Source organism: Eublepharis macularius, chromosome 8, assembly GCF_028583425.1.
Source record: "Eublepharis macularius isolate TG4126 chromosome 8, MPM_Emac_v1.0, whole genome shotgun sequence".
NCBI classification, from domain to species: Eukaryota; Metazoa; Chordata; class Lepidosauria; order Squamata; family Eublepharidae; genus Eublepharis; species Eublepharis macularius.
Window position 1 is genome coordinate 111,011,343 of NC_072797.1, and position 20,096 is coordinate 111,031,438.

General features: G+C 41.8%; 1 protein-coding gene across 1 annotated transcript in view; it reads right to left on the reverse strand.

The window, feature by feature from the left end:
• The window catches only part of BNC2 (basonuclin 2), a 488,329-nt gene that overhangs the window by 24,795 nt on the left and 443,438 nt on the right, over window positions 1–20,096 (reverse strand). The window contains exon 5 of the mRNA XM_054987274.1: window positions 3,139–5,105. Coding sequence (XP_054843249.1) covers window positions 3,139–5,105 — 1,967 coding nt within the window. The remainder of the gene's footprint in view (window positions 1–3,138; window positions 5,106–20,096) is intronic.

The following is a 20,096-nucleotide window of genomic DNA, read 5'->3' on the forward strand; positions in this document are numbered from 1 at the left end:
GAACTTGAGCACACCTGTTTATAAAGGAAAAGATGAAGAACAGAAATCCCCTTTGCACTTTGTTTGTACCGTGGTTGGGAAAAATATAGCATACGCTTGAATAATACCAATATAAAAATGACACTAAGGGATCCAATGGACCGCAAATTTGTTATTTTTTATTTATCAACAATATAGTGAAAAGCATTGCATATGTGCATGTTTAGTTAATTATATGTACATGCTTTATTTCTTTGGATGACATATTTTCATAGATGAACATCATAAAGATACCCTATCATATTTATCTGTTGTTCAATGAAATGTACTATCCAAAGCAATATTTGTGGAATATTCTGGAATATACCGACAGAAATTTCCCTTTGGTTCTCCTTTTTGATAACACATTTGAAAAAAATATTATCATAGCCCATGCCAATTTTTTCTTAGAAAAAAATGGTGTCTTTTTCTCACTCAGAATCTGACTATTTCATGCAGCAATAAAACTTGGTCATGAAACCATTTGCATAAATGCTGCACCAAGCGAAGACGGGAAAGACTTCACAACGGCAGACTGACCGACCGGCAGGCTTGGCCTGTTTGAGCAGTGCAATTTACAACGTAGTTAAATCAAAGAATTAGAATCAAATTAATACTACTGACTTCAATGGAACAATCAGCAGTAAGTCTATTTGGTTGGGTGTCAAAGAATATAATGGTATGTACTTCCACGTAAAGAATTGCTGTGTGTCACACAAGGGGCTTCAGCAATCCCAATGGAATTTTTGATCTTTTTTTAAAAAAAGATGAATATGAGGGCCTATATCTAAGCTTTTTTTTGAAACTCTCTTTGCTTGCAAAAAGAGTTTGCAATGGAGATTTGGTGACTGAGTAAAATGAGTCCAAAGTCTCTTTGGGCTAACAGAAATAAAGACATGGTTATATTTCCCCAATTGTGTGTATCTGTATGAGATGTGTTTTCAAATGCCTATTTGTCACATCCCCAGTTTATATTTTTAAGTGTACCACTACAAAAGTCTTTGGCATACGTCTGAAAATATAATGTATGAAAAAACTAAAAGAACCAGTTCAACTGGTTGTGTATCAGACAAATGTATGCGGTTTCCTACATCAAATTGTTTGCTAATCTCTGCCTAACAGATCTTCCAGCTAAGAACAGACACTGTGAGACCCATCCTAGTTCACTGTACAAGTGCTGTACAAACAGCTGAAGGCCTCTTAAAGGTTGATCCCTCACAAACACAGAGATTTGAGTGACAGGCTACTCCAAGGAGCTGGAAAGAGGAGGGTCTGTTTTCAGCCCCGGCAGAGAGGAATCAAGTGTGAACAGTTGGGAGACAGAGTCCTAACTGAAAGCAATTTAACACCAATAGAAGAACTGAGGAAAATCTGGCAAGGAATTTTGGGAAATAGGAGACTCCAATTTGGGCCAAAGAAAGGAGAGGAGACTTTCTCTACTAAGTCAAGCAGGGAGTTAGCTCACTCTCCAAAGAGATCCCTGGTCAGTTGGGGTCGGAAACTGTCTTTTGGAGACCTTAAGATTCACTCAAAAATTGAAGCACTGGTGTTCGAAGGGGTCTGGGGTACTAGAAAGTGGGTACCAGCATTCTTAAACCCCAAATTGAAAGAAATTGTACCAGAGTGTTTGGGGAAAACACAAGAACAAAAGCCTCTAAACATAAGAATTTAAGTATCTGCAAAGAGCATAAGAACTAAAGTCTGTGCATGTACTGGTTTTATCTCAGAGATTTCTCTTTTGAATTACCTCAGAAATTTGCAACCCCTGATTTCACCTGATCTTTCCCCTCTAAAATAAATAAAATAGTTATTTTTTAATTTTAAGACTGCTTCTGGTACCATTTCGGCTGTTTTATGGACAAAGAAGAGGGAAAGGGGAGATGGGAATGTCATAGCATCTATCCTTATATCCTGTTCCCAATCTTGGGAACCTATTAAACAATTTTATGAGGCAATGGGTTTTTCTTGCCTCCCCATTCCTACTGATGTCCATAAAATGCTGCTTGTGTAGGATGGGAGTCCCTGAGGAACATCATGAGCGGGGTCTGCAGTGGGAAGGGGGAACTGGTAGGAACTGGCAATTTAGTCTGCATCCAACCCATAATATTTGATTTCTTTTTAAAAAAAATCTATGAATATGGAATTAATATGTCAGCCTGCCATTGACCCACCTTGGCAAATTCCATTTACATTACATTATTCTTCTGAATTTAAAAAGGGCCACTTTAAAAAAATCTAAAATGTTTAGAGCCAGATGCTTCCGTTTAAACTAAACTATTTCAGAACCAGTGTAGCATAACTGAAGTGTGATGTCATTTCAGTGCCCTGCAATGAACAGGCCCTTATTAATTTTTAAAAATTGTAGAAGTCATAATGGACATCTGAGTGAATGGAGATTTTACACATGTGCAGAGAACAAAACACAGCTACATGTATAATGAAAATGTCCACCAATCACATCTGCTGTGGTCCCTGGATTCATTTCAGTGAGGCTTGTCCAGAAGTCCAGTGGTGCACGCATCAATATTATCATGCAAGTCAAGTAATAGTCCCACTTAAAATAGTGCACCCAACCATTGATGGTCACATCATCTGCTGTAACACATGTTTGAAAAGGCTTGCTTATAGTTTTCCGTTAATTAAATAACAGCTCAACTAGGAAAGCTGAAAAAAAGAAACTGAATGTAACAGAAATAGGCTCATTTAAACTGCCTATGATGAAACAGTTCTCATATTATGAATGGCCTACTTGAGATGTCCGTCTGAAGAAGGAGGGGTCTTGTGTAAAAGGAATATATGCTGGACATACTGTGAATCTGTAGATTCAGAAATCTAATGGAAGATCTACTGCATATTTTAGAAGCACACAAAAAAAATCTGGAAGCATTAATGAAAGTTGTTATCAAGCCATCCGTTACAAATATATAGGATACATTTATAAAGTTTCTAAACTGTTATGGACACTAGGAAACAATGGAAAAATTAACTAATAAAAGACTTTTCTGATTAAAGAAATCTGATGCCATCTGTATATGCCCATTCTAGATAAAACTTAGGTTTGACTTTCTTACTTAACGCAAATGTTTAGAAACTCAATTAATAAATACAGTATTTACTGACCTGTCTCTGCTTCTTCTTGAGGGGAAGGCAGCATTGCAGCCTGCTACCGTGCAGACATGCATTTCTTTTAAATGAACATTCCTATAGTGGAGCTTCACACTGTAGGAGCTCTTGAAACTCTTCTTGCACACGTAGCAGATCTTGGGATCTGGGCTTGAGCACAAATCGCCTTCCGGGGAGAATTTCTGGGGGCTACTATAGTTGAACGTGGAAGTAAAACTTTCATGGAGTGCAGCCATGCTAGCACTTCCTCCATTGTAAAGTCCATATTGGCTCATGCAGAACATATCATACGTAGGATCTGTAAATTCTTCCTTAATCTTAATTTCATCGTGATGTGATGCTTCATTGTGGTTTTCATCCGGCCTGCTGTGGTTCATCACAGATCTGTTGTTTCTTTCATGCATCATGTGTTCATCCCCTTCCATGGATTCCTCACAAAGTTTTGGTTCTGAGGATTCTGACTCGTTTTCATAGTCTCTCTCATGGTCCTGATCTTCTGATGTCATGCTATCTGCTCTTCTTAGCTCTGTCCTAGAAATGCACCGTCTTCCGTTTTTTGAGAAGTCTTTCACAGACAATCCTGGGCTCATTTCTTCCTGAGAATGGCAGTGATTGTCATGTCCAACATCATTAGCAATACTTCTGTTATCATTAACATCCTCATCTTCATCATCAAACTCATCAGCGGTGTCAATAACTTCTTTCTCTATTTTCACAGGCATGCTTGACTTCCTTGGTTTTTTCTTAGGGGCAAGGTCAGCATTTGTCTCATGGGTAGGTATAACCAATGCCGGCACTGTTGATTCTGAAGAAGGAAGCGGGGGCTGCTCTATTGTACTAGACATTGGCATTAAAGGACTGGTAGGTAAAGAGGTTGGAGGGCTCACCATCTCACCAGGTGTAAGTAAACTTCTATAAAAAGGCGGAACAGGCTGTACAGTCTTTAAAGCTGGGAACACTAGCTGGCTAGGTAGAGGATTTTGTAGCACAGGGTCTAATGGGGGAGTGGTAAAACCCATTGGAGGTCGACCAGGACTTGTTAATGTTAGATTAGATTTTGTACTTGCTATAACAGGAGTAGCAGCACCTGATGTAGCACGGATCAGATCCTTGTCTCGATTGTTCCTTAGCATGGGCATATGAAGTCGGGGGTTCGGATTAGCACTATGACGGTTGCGACTTCTAAGGGAGCTGAAGACCATGTTACAACCTTCAATAGTACACCTATGTTTGATCTTAAGATGGACTGCATTGTAGTGGATTTTGAGGGTACCCTTGTCATAAAAGGTCTTGCCACATGCATTACAGAAGACTCTGCCTTTCCGTGACGCTGACCCCATCCTCCTCATTCTGTGAATTCTAAAAGAGCTTTTTGTATGTTCAGGTTTGGATAAATCACTGACAGGCGTAGAAGTCTGTACTGGAGACACGGAAGATGGCTCAGTTTTGGGCTCTACATTTGTGATGCTGGTCAAGGCATTCCTGTTGGAGTTCTGCTCATTCTTGAAAGGTGTTGGGGACACATCAGATTCACTGCTTTCGTTATATTCATTCTGGGTTGAAAGATTTGGTTCACGCAGTCTCAGTGTCGGCTGTTCCACCAGGAGACCATTCGGAGGCAAACCCAACAGTGGAGCAGAGACTGGATTTATGTACTGAAATGGAAGCAGGAATGCAAGGCTGTTGGGGATGTTTTCAAAATGATGAATGCTGGAAGGGTTGCTGTTCTCTAGATGTGCAAGAAGACTCGGGCTCCTGGTTCGATTATTGCTTTCAATAAAAGTCCGTATATCTGAGTCTGTCTTTGAAGATGGCACAGCCACAGCCTGCCCTTCTTTTTCTTGAATTGCCATCAGCTCCACAATAGATTTGGTTTCTCCAAACCTCAGAAACTGCTGAAGGGTAATAATCTCTTCTTCCCTGGACATGATGGCCCAGCGGTCCAGCACTTTGCCTGCAGCATCCTAGAGGCATTATCAAAGAAACAACAAAGACAAACACAAAAGAAGAAAACCTTATTGATTCTGCATAATTATTGACTTCGATTGAAAGTACTGTGCTGACTGCTCATCAAAACACTAAGCTCAGAAAACTACATGCAAACACCACGATGCTAGGAGTCAACCCACAAAGCAAACTTTGCTGCCATGCAAATGTTATAATTAGAGTCATAGTTAAAGAAATGGATTGGTTTAATAATGTCAAAGCAAACAAAAATGTAGACTGTTGGGGCTTTGTGATCTAAAATGCCTTCAATAATGCCATGTGAGCAACACAGATCTGTGTGCTGTATAACTGCTTAGCATTCATTAGAACGAATATGAATCCTTGCTGGGGATCAAGCTGCAAATGCAAAAGACTGTACCTTAAACCTTATAAAATACTGGCACAATAGGAAATATTTAAATAAATACATTTAGCAGTATACATTTCAGATTAAATACAGATGAATGAAGCTGTGAGGGTCTTTAAAAAATAAAATGAATTGTTAGGCATTATGAATGACTGGGGTAGAAATTAAAAGGGTCAACATAAAATACTGACATGCTCAAATTTTATTTTTTTTTCCTTCCAGAGCAATATTTAAAATTGAATTTAATACCAACTCACATCAAAAGGTTTAGCAAATCCCAGTGTTCTGATTGATGGAACTGCTCTGTTACAGGCAATTGATTGTTATCCTGTAATCTGAGTTTGTTTAGACTTAAAATATGATGGCTTTTTGCCATTCTTTAACAAATGATAGTTGCAAATAATTTTAAAATGTAAACATTTCATATTTGCAGATAGCATAAATGTGAGAAAAATTGTCTCTTAACATTGCCTTCTGATAGCAAGGGAAAAATCCAGAGAAAATACACTTCAGTAATCACTAGACTATCTGTTGTTAAATATACATTAAAAAGCATTTCACACTTTCATTTTTGCTAGTAAGTATGAGATTTGCCTGGAGGTAGAACTTAAAAATTCTGCACTGTAATGTCAGATTCTCTGCTGCAGTATGTATTGATAAGAAAGCATTAGAATGTTTAGGTAATACATTCATCATTTCGGTGGCAACTTTTCTAGCTAGGCTAATGCCAAGTACTTTGCCATGCTTGTGATTCACCAGCAAACCTTTCCTTGAACTCAAAGCAGAGAATGGCCTTCAAAACTCTTGCAGAGATGGCTCTCTAGCTTTTTTTTTTGCCTTTGCTAAATAAAGTACTAACATACATCTTTTACTGTCTAGCAAACATACAGTCTCCACTTCCAGGAATTAGCAGCAGGAGGAGGATAATGAATGCATAACAGTGGAGTTTTTTCAGTTATAAAATAGAGTAACATCTTCAGATAACCCATCCTTAACTTAATAGAGTCCACTACAACACAATATGATGATGGCTAGTTAGTTTAGATAGCTTTAAAAGGGGGTTACACAAATTCAGGGAGGACAGATCAAGAGCCACTGCCCATGATAGTTACATTGAACACCCCTGTTAAAAGGCAAAGGATGGCTGTTGCCATCAGGACCTTCCTAGAGGCATCTGGCAACTGATGGAAACAGAATGCGGGTGGACTAGATGGACTCCAGGTGTAATATGGCAAGGTCCTTTTTATGTCCGAGATTTAACCTGCAGAATTTTAAATCTTGCACATTCCATGACATGAGCATCATTAAACTCAAGTCAAGACTTGATTTTAGAGTTGAAAAAGTCAAGACTCGACTTATTCTGTTTGTAAGGCTAAGAAAAATTAAGATGGAGGTAACTCCATTGAAATCTATTTACTTCTCAGTAACAGTATTCAAAACCAAGGTATTTATTTCAGCTTGATTCTAACCAAATGTATTCTCCCTTGCTCCTTCCCCAATGCCTCGGCTTCCCCTGATGGAATACAAGTGAAGAATATTAAACCAGAAAGTAAAATACAACTGCATTCCTATGTAACATTTTTCATGTGTATAGCTCGAGAGATATTTCCCTGTAAAAGAAAAAAAAATGTGTTGGAATCAGTGTCAGACCTGAATGAAATCATATGCTACAATGTTATTAATTGTCACACATCACAATAGGATCTCAAAAATGCTGACATATTGATGATGTAATGAATTACATACTGATGAATTAATGCATATATATATATGCGCATTGCTGGCTCCTGAAGTTGGCACAGTGGGAAGATCCCGGATTCTAACACTGGTAAAGAGGTCCATGGAAGTTGTACGAAATCATCACATAATCCTTGTTTCCAGTTTATTTTTAACTAGTCAGGAACAACACCAGTCAAGCTGCCCTGTTATGCTGCTGAAATTTAGAAGGTAGCTTTTGCAGCCCTGGCATCAAAGGGGAAGGGGGACAAAGGCAAGGCAATGAAACAAGACACTGAGACAAATGATTGGAAATGAAAAAAGCCACAGTTTTATTGGTTTACAGCATATGGAGCCTTGGCACAGCATAGAGCATGGATCCATGCATCGGCCGCCCTGCCTGCCAACTGACGACCCCCACCTCCAGCCTGCCTACTGGGAGGACCACAGGATGGCACGGCATGGGATTCCACATGGTTGCAAACTTCTGCATGGGTCCCCCTGCCTCCTGGGATTGAGCATGCCCGCCAGCCTCCAAGTTGGGCTTGACCCAGCAGTGCCCCACCCCCTGAATTTCTTAAGGGGATCCTGAAGTATAAAGACATTGGGCTTGCAAGCCCTGTTTCCACCCAAAAGGATCCCGATTCAATGCCAACTCCAAAGTTGCGACAGAGAAAGAACAGATCACCCCACCCCCCAACCATACACCTTTAACCTACTACAAAATAGGGAAACAACAGCCAAGGAAACCCAATCACCAATGAACTTTTAATTGAAACCTCCCTAATCATGCAAAACCCAGGTGAGCAGGTGGGAAGCCAAAGCAAGGCAGAATGCCAGTGGCCCAGCTGGTTCCCCAGTAAGTATCCGGCAGGCAGACCAGAGGGAAGACTTGGCCCTCTCAGGCCACCATCAGCCTGGCCAGCTCAATTTTCAAATCTAAAATGCTTGCACATCCCTGCAGGAGCTCCTGGGAGACGCCAGGCCATGGGAGAAGATGACATCTGCTATGCAATATCCCCCCCAACCTCATGGACCTGCAAACAGAGCTCCAAGTAAGTCTGGGGTTGGGGCTTTTCAAAAAGAATCTTTTGTGTGGCTGGGCTTGCTTCCGTGAGTCATTTGGCAGATGACTCAAGGGTCAACTCAAGCTCAGTTTGCTTGCCCTGTCTTCCCTTTCTTGAGAAGGTTAACGGAATGGATTGATGGGCTATTGCCCAGGATCCTCCAAAATCCAGAAGCCAGTATTGTACTTATACATGTTCATTTGCACTGAGACCAAAGCTGAGTACACTTGAACCATTAAAACACAGGGAAGTAGTGCAGGAAAATGCATGCCTTGTTGAGAAACCACTGGGACTTAGGTGGTTGTTGTGGATTTTCCGGGCTGTATAGCCGTGGTCTTGGCATTATATTTCCTGATGTTTCGCCAGCAGCTGTGACTGGCATCTTCAGAGGTGTAGCACCAAAAGACAGAGATCTCTCAGTGTCACTGAGAACGTCAGGAACTACAATGCCAAGACCGTGGCTATACAGCCCGGAAAATCTACAATAACCATCATTCTCCAGCCGTGAAAGCCTTTGACAATATATCACTGGGATTTTGGATTTAGGGGTGTGTAATTCAGGTTTCTGATTTGGGTAAAAAACCTGAATCGGGCCCGATTCAGAAAGATTCAGTATTTCCTAATTGGGGCCAGTATACTGGCCCTGATTCAGAAATACCGAATTGGATATTTCTGAATCAATTCGGAAATATTCGGAAATCAAATAATTGCCTATTTGCTAGCCATTTGCATTTGAAAGCGGCTAGCAAAATTCTGCAGGAAGCTACAGCTTCCTGCTGGTTCTTTGAAGAGGGGAGGAGGGGAGGAGTGTGACTCACTACCTCCTCCTCACCCCTCCCTTCTAGCCAAAAGAGGCAGGAATCTTTGCTCTGCTGCCGTTTGCAATGCATTGCGTTGCAATGCATTGCAAACAGAAGCAATTCTGTTTATGAGATTCTCTGATGTGAAGTCAGATATGTTGCAAATGTGTGGGAGACTGCAGTCATGCCCTGTGCTGTGCCTTAATGGTGTGTAACTCAAAGCCAGGACAGAAAGCGTGTTTGCAACCAATTCTGTTTGTGAGATTCTCTGATGTGAAATTAGCTGTGTTGCAAATGTGTGGGAGACTGTAGTCATGCCCTGTGCTGTGCCTTAATGGTGTGTAACTCAAAGCCAGGACAGAAAGCAAGTGTGTTTGCAACCAATTCTGTTTGTGAGATTCTCTGATGTGAAGTTAGATGAGTTGCTGTGGTGTGGGGGGCTGCTGTGATGTGTCACAGTGGTGTGCCTTTAAACCTTCAACTCAAAGAAAAGAGATACATTTTTTTAAAGCTTGATTCAAAGTGTGTTTCTGTGCTATTCTCTGGCGTTAGATTGGTTCCCATCATAGGGAACAATGGTGAGTGGCTGGCCAGCCTGCTCTGGAGGTGGAGGCCATAACATGGCCCCCCAAAGAGCAATCTGCCTGAACCTTGGGGGAGGGTTGGAGGGCAGGTGGGAGAGGACCCCTTGAAAGTTGGGTGCATTTTGCATGCAAAATGCCACCCCTAGCCAGACAAGCCTCTTTTTTCCCCCATAGGGAATAGTGGAGTGGAGCAGGATAGGGGCACCTTCTTTGGGAGGCCATAAAATGGCCCCCCAAAGTAGAATCTGCCTGAAACTTGGCGGAGGGTGGGAGGACAGGGAGAAGCAGGGCCCCTGAAAGTTGGGTGCATTTTGCTTGCAAAATGCCACCCCAAGCCACCTAGAAAGGTCACCTGTTTTTCCCATAGGGAATAACGGTGAGTGGAGGATGGGGGCACCTCATTTGGGGGGCGATAACATGCCCCCCAAAGTCCAAACTTTCTGAAACTTGGTGGGCTGTTAGAGAAGAGTTAGAAGAATGTCCCCACCAAGTTTGGTTTGCCTCGGAAAGAAAATGCCCCCCTAGGGCCCTGGAAAGCTGGGAGTGAAATTGACACCCGAATCTTTCCGAAGCAAACTCGAATCTTTCCGAAGCGGTATTTTCGAATTGCCTTGCCGATTTGGAAATACCCTTTTCCGAATCAGTTTCCCGATTTGGGTAAATCCGAATCGGAAAACCCGAATCAACCTGGCTCTGCACACCCCTACTTAGGATCTACTCTGTAAAACATTAACTGTGCAATTCCAAACAGAATTCCAGCATAAGCTCACAAAAGGCAATGATCTCAGAAGCAAAATTCTGCTTGTGATTGCACTGTTAGTCTGTTCTCAGAGAATACCATAACTATGTGGCCTTATTGGGTTGATCCTACCTCCCCATCCACTGACCACAGTGTTGAGCTATTCACCCTTCCTTGTGGTACATATGAGAGGTTGATAAAACTCTCTTTGTCTCATTACTGGAATCTACTTCCAGCTGCCATTGTTTGGAAAGGGAGTATTTTTTACCACATGACTGAGTGGCCCCATCCAAGCGACCAACTTTAGATCTGTCAATGCATAGAAGTCTTCAAACTCTTCTCTCTTCCACACATCTCAGGCAAGCCTTGCAAACCTCTGTGGATATGAAACCCAATCTTATGCATATTTACTTAGAAGCAGGGGTCTTTTCGTAGAAAGAGCTGGAGGAACTCATTAGCATAAGCCACAGCCCTTGATATCCCCGGAAACGTGTCATTAACATAACTGATTTGCATATGCCACACCCCCTGACATCACCTATCCTGGCTGTTTTGGACCCAATCCTGGCCATTCAGGGCTGAAATTGGGCCCAAAATGGCAAAAAGGGGCTGAAAATGGCCAAAAAGGGGCCCAAAATGGTCAGGATCGGGCTGCTGCTGAGTGGGAGAGTGATCCACCACCTGTCAGAGGCCCAATTTGGGCCATTTCGGCCCCAATCCAGGCTGAAACGGGCCCAAAATTGCCGAGAGTCAGGTGGTCGGGGCCACCTGACATGTGACCTCTTTGGGGAACTACTGAAACTGCATTCCTGTGCCTTCTCCCTCAAAATGAGCCCTGCTTAGAAGCAAGTCCCATTGTGTTCAATGAGCCTTAATCCTAGGTAAGTGTGCATAGGATTCCTATCTTAGTTACTCCCTTGCTAGACACATAGAAAGATGAATGGCCGAGTCCCCTAGGGGCCAAAAGAATGAAAGGGTGAAGTGTATCTGTGCTCCTGCACTGCGATAAGGGAGCATGCATGCCTATTTCACATGCCTTCCAGGTGGCATGCATGCGGTCAGCCAGTTCCCCATACCTCCCCTCCCCACTGGCCTGGTAAGCTGAGGTTGGGAGGGGAGGACTGGCAGCCCTAATGAAGATAAGGTTGTGCTTTGGTTCTCTTCACAGAGTGGGCAACATTTACGTTGCATTTGGTAACTTATTGAAAGTTTACTGTAGGTTGTCCAGAGACACACTTTTACTGTTTCCTATAACTTGCTGAAAGGTTCTACCTTTTTCAAGGAATAAAACTGACCATGAATAAACAAGGGAATCTTAAGTACATACCACTGCATTTTTCAAAAAGATTAAGCTACTTCATCCATGCTACATATTGTTTGAGATTTGACAAAATTAATATTTTAAAATTAATAGTTGATTATTAGCAGGAACAGTAGCCATCAGTGGGAAATGTATTTTTATTTTGAAAACTTTTTTTTTTAAATAGCCCCTTTTCATTTGCTTATTGTGTCTAATTTGCCACTAGAAATTTCTAGCATGGCTAACCAAGTCAGGCGTGATATACTTCATATAATATAGCAAATATGCATGGGGTGTAATCAACACTCAGTTTTAACAGCACTAGCTGTATGAAAACTGGCAATGTGTTGGAATTCAGAACCTGATAAGGGGGGGATAGGAATATTATTTTAAGATTAAAAAGCTATAAGAAACAAAGACAACCATCCCTTTGGACTGTGCTATAAACTAGCTTTGGATTCTTTTGTGTAATATAGTACTTGGCTTGAGGTTCACATCATTTCTGACATGTAACTGATTTCTTGTTTCTCTCATGATCTTCCCCCAATGCCATTAAATTTTATCAACATTTACATTTTTCATTACAAAAGGTTCCAATTCATATTATTTCCTCCAGCTCATTACAGAATAAGGCAATCCTCTTGTGACAAGGCATACAACCAAGTCGGGGAGTGTCAGCAAGCCCCTGAGAGAAGCATGCAGCTCGAAGGACTGCCTCTGCTTCTCCGGCATTCTGATTTTCTTCAGACGGTTTGGTCCCTTCTGAGTTCACTAAAAAGAGGACTCTTTGAAAATCTCTAAGCCATATAAGATTAACCTCCAAGATTACAAGATTTATAACCTTGAATTATTCTTTCCCTCTGTATTAACATACACAGATCCAACCGCTTTTTAGTTGTATGAACAAATATTTATGGATCTGCGCGTGCACGTGCGTGCGCACACACTATTAGGTCAGTGAAACAGCATTAAAGTTAATCATCCTGCACTCTTCTTTTGATATTTGCTGACCTACAGGTTAGGATGAGATAGGCTAGGACGTGTTAGGATGCATCTTGTCCTAATGTGTGAGTCACCTAAGAAAAAGGGATGAGGTCAGGATGATTATCACAGACAATACTAATGGGGTTTGATTGGAAGACCTCTCATGCCACTTTTAATTGGGGATGCAGGTAGTCGTGGGGACAGAGATGGGAAAGTTGGAGATACGATTTCCTGAGGGCTTCTGAGCTTCATAAATCTACAGTATGAACGCACAGTCATCCTGTTCAAGGGGCATGCCCTTTTCCCAAGCAACCTTTCCTTTCATGAGCTTTTGTTCCAAAATGATTTAAATTCGATTTTTTTTCACACTCTTAATGAAGTTTTGAAAATATTCTATGATCTACCCTTAGCCAACTGTTCATTATTATATATCTACTTCTATTTCCATGTCTATTTTTATCTTTCTAATTTACTTCTTGGCATAGCCAACTAAGGTAAATGCATGCATACATGCATACATGTCTGTGTATTAAAAGATAATTATAAAGAAGCTAAAATTAATAAAAGGGTAGGGGGAAACTCCTTTAAAATTATAATTCCAGGAAGCACTTAGGGAAATTTTTAAAATCAATATTATGAGATTTCTGAGAAGTACTTAAAATTATTTGGGCAGCGTTTACAAGCACGTATAACTTATTCCTTGGTACACATCAATAAAGTAATAGAAATATAACGTCCAGAAAGTATATATCATATATAGAGAATGCATTCCAATATTTATTTATAACATTTTTATACTGCTTTTACTCCAGGTAACTCAGTACTGCACACACGGTTCTTTCCTCTACTATGTTATGCTCCCTAAAATTCTGTGAGGTAGGTGGGACTAAGAAAGAATGGCTGGTTAAATGTCGCCCTGTAAGAGCCCCCCCCCCCACTCCCTCTGGCAAGCAGGGAACCAAACCTGGATCTCCCCAGGCCTATCCCAGCACTTTAGTCACTGTACCACAGTGGCTCTCAATTTAGCCAAACAAGCACGTCTGTTTTCTCCCTATAATCTTTTCTTTTAAGGCTATACTTTTTTGAGATACTGTCAAGATGTATTTGCAAGACATCTGTACAGAAGTTAAGTGTGTACAGAAACCTACTCTGCCTGAATCACGCCAGACCGTAAAGATACATTTGCCGTAAAGCTCTCTATGAAGATAATGTTCTAGAATTACTTTGCTCTGATTTTCAAGAGCATCTCCTTACAGCCAACTTGTCGTTTAGTTTACACTCTTTCTAGGTGACCATGATGTACATGCAGCATTCTCCTGCAAACATACTGAGGATCTTTTTCAGGTAAACTGTATAACCTTATTCAGAATAAATAAAATAAATGAACAAATAAAAGAGTCCCCCCCAGACAGATCTTCACTCAGTTTTAGCAGCAGCTCGCCTAGATTCAGTCTTGGGGGTGGGTGCCTGAAACTACTCCATAAATATGATGCATGACATATTTAGCTATTCTCAGTAGCTATTTTGCAGGCATTACAAAGCTGCTGTATGAGCTTTCGAGAGTCAAATCTCCCTTCATCAGATGAAAGGAGCTTTGACTCTTGAAAGCTCATTCCCTGGAATTCTAGTCAGTATTTAAGGTGCTACTGGTCCTCAATCTTGCTCTTCTATTAAAGATCAACACAGCTACTAACCTGAAACTAGAGATGGGCACAAACAGCAATACAAACAAAAAAAAGCCACAAACAGCCCAATCTGCTGTTCACGAACAAGCTGTTCGCAAGGCCCCATTCTAAACGAACAGGTGGTCATTGCAAGCCTCGTTTGTTGCTGTTCGTCAAGCCAGACAGTCTGGCACCTGCAATCAATCCCCTTGGCAAATTAGGCAGGGATTGTCTGAACTCTGTCTGAACTCCTGCTGTTGCCCTAGAAACCCCAATCTAACCCCAATTTAGCTTGATAAGCAGCTCTTCCTTCCAAGTGTGGAGCTCCACATTTGTTACAACAAGGGAGCAAAGACCATGGGGGAGGGGGGCTCCCAACTCTGACTTAGCAGACAGTGGAGAGACATTGGTTGTTGGGGGTTTTCCGGGCTGTCTTGCCGTGGTCTTGGCATTGTAGTTCCTGACGTTTCGCCAGCAGCTGTGGCTGGCATCTTCAGAGGTGTAGCACCAAAAGACTAGAATTCCAGGGTCTTTTGGTGCTACACCTCTGAAGATGCCAGCCACAGCTGCTGGCGAAACGTCAGGAACTACAATGCCAAGACCACGGCAAGACAGCCCGGAAAACCCCCAACAACCATCGTTCTCCGGCCGTGAAAGCCTTCGACAATACAGTGGAGAGACAGTTGCTGTTGGCATTTTATTAGAGAGAGTGCATTGGAGCTTGAATTTTCTTTGTGTGTGGTGGGATAGGGATCTACCCCTTCAAGTTCCAGGGCTGCTGCCAGACTCTGGGGCCAAGCTATTATTTATTATTGGTACATTTCCTGCTGCCTGCTCAGGTCAGGTTTCTGGGAGTGGTGCAGTAAGGATCTTAACTTGGATGATGGCTGGAGGAGAGCCTGCTGGCCCCCACAAACAGCCAACCACAAGCATGTTCGTGAACAGGGCCATGTTCGTGGTTGTTCGTGAGTCCCTGTTCGTGGATGGCAATGAACAACGAACATCATGTTCATTTTTTTTCCTGTTCGTGCCCATCTCTTCTTGAAACTAAGACATGGTCAGTGATTCACAGGAGCTGTCTGCACTGGGAAAATCTATTGGCTGGTTTAGCTACGATAAAACAAAGTTTAACTGTGAGAAAACAAAATTAAAAAGAGCAATGCATCAGCCGTCAAGTTGGCTGTTTTGAACACTGGCACAGTCAGTTGCTTGTCATCTAAGTTAGTGGAATCTAGATCACAGACTGGTGATTACTGTGCCAACATTTCCATAAAGTTGACATCTGTTCAGTTTTCCTGTTTTTCAATGTATCCTTTCTGTGATTTACCTGTTCCAATCATGTCAGTCCTAAGATTTGTGTCCATATGCTGGAAAGACTGCTGCCCAGTAAGTGTCTGAGCAGGAGCACACACTCAGCTGACTTACATGAGTAAGGGCAAGAGAATCTTGGAGACTACAGAACTGACCAAAGAATATGAGGACTGGAAGAGCAAACAAAGTTAAAAGAGCAACACATCCCAATTTATATATGACACAGAATCGAAGCACCACAGATCTCTAGGACTTTTGTTATTGATTACTCCAGCTGCATAGATTCTGTCAAGCAAACTACTTACAAACTACCTACACACTAGATCTGTGTTGGGTTCAAATACCACTAATTCAAGTTATGGATTTTCTCTAGAGATCTCCAGTAATTCTCACTCTGATATGAATCTTCCCTGTTCCATAAGCTCCAGTCTACCTTAAATCTCCATAATAATTACTCTCTTTACAACATTCTGAATGCTTGGCCCTGAAGGACTGCGGTATAATGAGGTGAAGCATTTGCAACAAATTATATGAAATGCACAAAGTGAAATGAACGTGTCTCTCTTGATTAAATGACGTTCGGGTGCAGAGAGAAAAGTTAGAAGATATACGACAACAAAGAGAATAAGTTGGGCAGTGCAAGTCTGCATGAATTCTAAGAGGCAGGTTTTACTTTACTGTGTACACCACCACCCCTCAAATCAGAAGCCAACTAGCAGCAGGCAAACCAAATGGGAAATGAGGAAATGTGTTCCCTTAATTCCTATTGAAGGACTTGGCCAATTATTTAGAAAATGCCCTAATTATGTTAGTAGTAGGTTTGCATGCAGAACTACCTTCAAATTAAAAGAGTAACTACTCCTACAACATGAACAGAATAAGATGTCCTGCCATAGTTCCTGGGACTTAGAGTAGGGTGGATGAATAAGGGGATATGTGCATGCACACAAAGGGTCAAATAAACAACATACAAGTTGACTGCATCTTCACATGCATATAAATGTATATAAAATATCTTCACATAGCGTTTGTGGATAGAAGCATAGGTTTATTTAGGGTTCTGGCTCAGATTCTGCAATTTCTCAATAGGCTCTGTGTGGAGTTCATAGAATTGGTGCCACTGGTCAGTCCCTACTTGATTATAATCTTGCCAGCACCCCTCAAGTTCCGATGGGTGTGGGGCCCACACAGGGTTGCTAGCTCCAGGATTAGAAATTCCTGGAGATTTGGGGGGTGTCGTGGTGCAGCCAGGGCTCAGTGACAGTGAAGGCTCCTCGGAGGAGGAGGGATCCTACATAACCAGCCCAGGGTCGACAGGAGCCAACCAGCAAGGGAATGAGGCACAGGCATGCGAGGACCTACAGCCAGAAGCTGGGTCAGAAGCAACTCCATCCTCCAGCTCTGGCCCAGCAGGTGAAGGCTAGCTAGCTGCTCCCAGCCCTCCAGGATCACCAGTGCCACTGGAATGCCACAAAATCAAAAAGGGTCCAGTAGCACCTTTAAGACTAACCAACTTTACTGTAGCATAAGCTTTCGAGAATCACAGTTCTCTTCATCAGATGCTGTGAGAGAACTGTGATTCTCGAAAAGCTTATGCTACAGTACAGGTGGTTAGTCTTAAAGGTGCTACTGGACTCTTTTCTATTTTGCTACTACAGACTAACACAGATAACTCCTCTAGAATGCCACAGACACAGACTAAGGGCAAAATTACAAGCAAAAAGGCACAGTGCATGTTTGATGGCTTGAAGGCAGCTGCCTGCTGACCATGAAAATAAGTCTTTACAGGACTGTGCCTGAGAAACAGGCTGGGTGTGTGAGGTATGGGTGTGCAGATTATAAAGCCTCCTGAGAGATGCTTCTGGGCAGGGACACAATGTATACATTGTGATGCTGACCTGCGGACACTACCTGATTGTTTACTGGAAGACCTGACCTCAGCCTGAATGAGACTGAATTTTGGATACTCCCTTTCTGGCTTGTTATCTTAAGAGACTGATTACTGAAGGACCTGATCACAGCCTGAACAACCTGACTTTGGAATTTCCCCTGGCCTTGTTATTCTGAGTAACTGGAAGAGATGCTGTAACCTGATACCAGAGCCTGGCAGCCAGTACAGGGGTTGACATTTTGGAGAAGGCAGAGTTTGCGGAGGGTATAAGGCCACAGAGTCCACCCTCCAAAACAATCATTTTCCCCAGAGAAACTGAGCTCTGTCACCTGGAGATTAGGTGTAATTCTGGGAGATCTTCAGCCACCATCTACAGGCTGGCAACCCTTCCACATGAATCACATCCTCCTGCTATCTGAGGGCCAAGCTAGAAGTGACGAGTTACACTTGAATGGCAAGTGAACAGACTCAGGGCCAAGCTACACATGACGAATGACACTTGAACAGCAAGTGTATTTCTCCCTGTTCACTTGCCCTCCACTCAATCCACTTGCCGTTCAAGTGTCATTCGTCATGTGTAGCTTGGCCCTCACATGTATTCCTCCCTGTTCACTTGCTCTCCATAGTGATCGAGTGGAGTGCAAGTGGAGCACAAGTGAACAGGGAGGAATACATGTGACTTTGTTCACTTGCCATTCAAGTGTAACTCACCACTTCTAGCTTGGCCCTAAGGTCTATGTTATCGTAATCCAACAAAATACAGTAGCTGACCAAAGCTTAAGGTTGGATTCAAATTAACTTCTCCCACTTCACAGTAGGGGTCCAGGATGTTTGTTTTGTCATAGGATCATCAGATTTGCTGACTCCAATCAAATCTGACCCTAACAATTATTACAAATTAAGATTTCTGTTAATTTATAATCAGAGTATATATTTATGGGATAAGAAAATCCCCACAAGGTACAGTAAGACTGCTGGTGATTAGAAGACTTTTAATGTATCATGACCTCCCACATTAGTATAAACTGGGCCAATACACTGCATGTCTTTTTAAAAACTTAACTTTGCAGAAATAATCTGGTTAACACACATGTAAACATGTTCTCAGCTGGGGAGGGGAAGGAAAACTCCTGCCAACAGCCACAAATTAGTTCACAAAGATGCATATGGAGCTCCCTGTGAAAATCAGTTCAAAATAATCCTAATTTATACAATTAGGATTTGCTTTGACAGAAACAGAATTTACCTCTGCAGCACATGTAACTTTATTAGGATTCTGAACCACATCTTTTAAACGTTTCTTGTGATTTTTAAAACATATTGTTTGACTTGTGATAAAATATTCGCTTTGTTATGGAATACTCTTGATTATCGAACTGAGTAGACTGCATTATTTATAAAAAGGTCATTTCTTTAGAAGCAATGTGTATGCCATTTTTAATTTTTTAAAAATTATGGTCGATATCTTTGGTTTCCCCCTTATCCCACACCGGCTCAAAGTGCCAAGGGGGTGGCAATGTATGACTTACCATTCGTGGCTGTCGTACGGCTAAGTGTGTTGGGTTGGGGAAAGCAATGGTGAACTACTCTGTAAAAACTTCACTGCGAGACTCTGCGGATCTCTCTCGATGCGCTATAGGACAGAAAGGCCTGGAGGGGGACGATCTACGGAGTAGCCGAGGGTCGGACACGGCTGTGTGGCTTGGATCGGATCGGATCTTTGGTTTACAACTCTTAATTGTCTTCCTTTATTTAATCATACAAGAACAAGCTAGCACCTTCAAGGCAGGGTTTGCCTTTAGAATCATTCTATATTCCCAATAATAATGCTATATTTTGCTCAATTTTCCCCAACCCTAATCCCTCTTTCATATGTAATGGTTTCATGGAAACATTTTTGATATTGTGTGCTTTATTTTGCTGTTCTATGACCATAATAAACATTTTATTTACTCATATATTGAACCTCAAAAGCCCTTGACAACACAGTACATTGGTGGAATATAGTGAAGGCATATTTCTCTTTTAATGTTACATTGCTCCAATCTATTGGATGTAACCAGAACCAACACTTGTAGGCAACAAAGCATCAGCAGTCCTTCTGTAGAAATAGGATAGGAGCTGAGATTTCGAAGGAGGGGCGATGAATGAGACCACAGTGTGTCTGTGCTAAGATTCTCTGCCATGATTAGTTCGCAAGAGAAACACAAGACTATCTTTGATTCAGTTCTGCAAAAATAACTGTGAATCTGAGGTCTGCGTGATTCTAATTCAGCAAAATGTAAATGTTGGAGAAGACCTAAGGGCAAGTTCAAATTATTTTTTTCTAATCTGCAGTGTGGATTGCAGGAACCTCAGGGACATGCAGTCCTCGCAAAGAGATCAGCGTAGGTGATTTCTGGCATTATCTACAGTGGGTTCACCATTCCCAATTCTTCTGACTCTGAGTAATGAGAATCTGAACCTTCCTCAGACAGACAACTCTTCAGTCTTCTTCCAAAGTGTTAGGGCATTTGTATAGATATAGGCTGAATCCTAGAAGGATT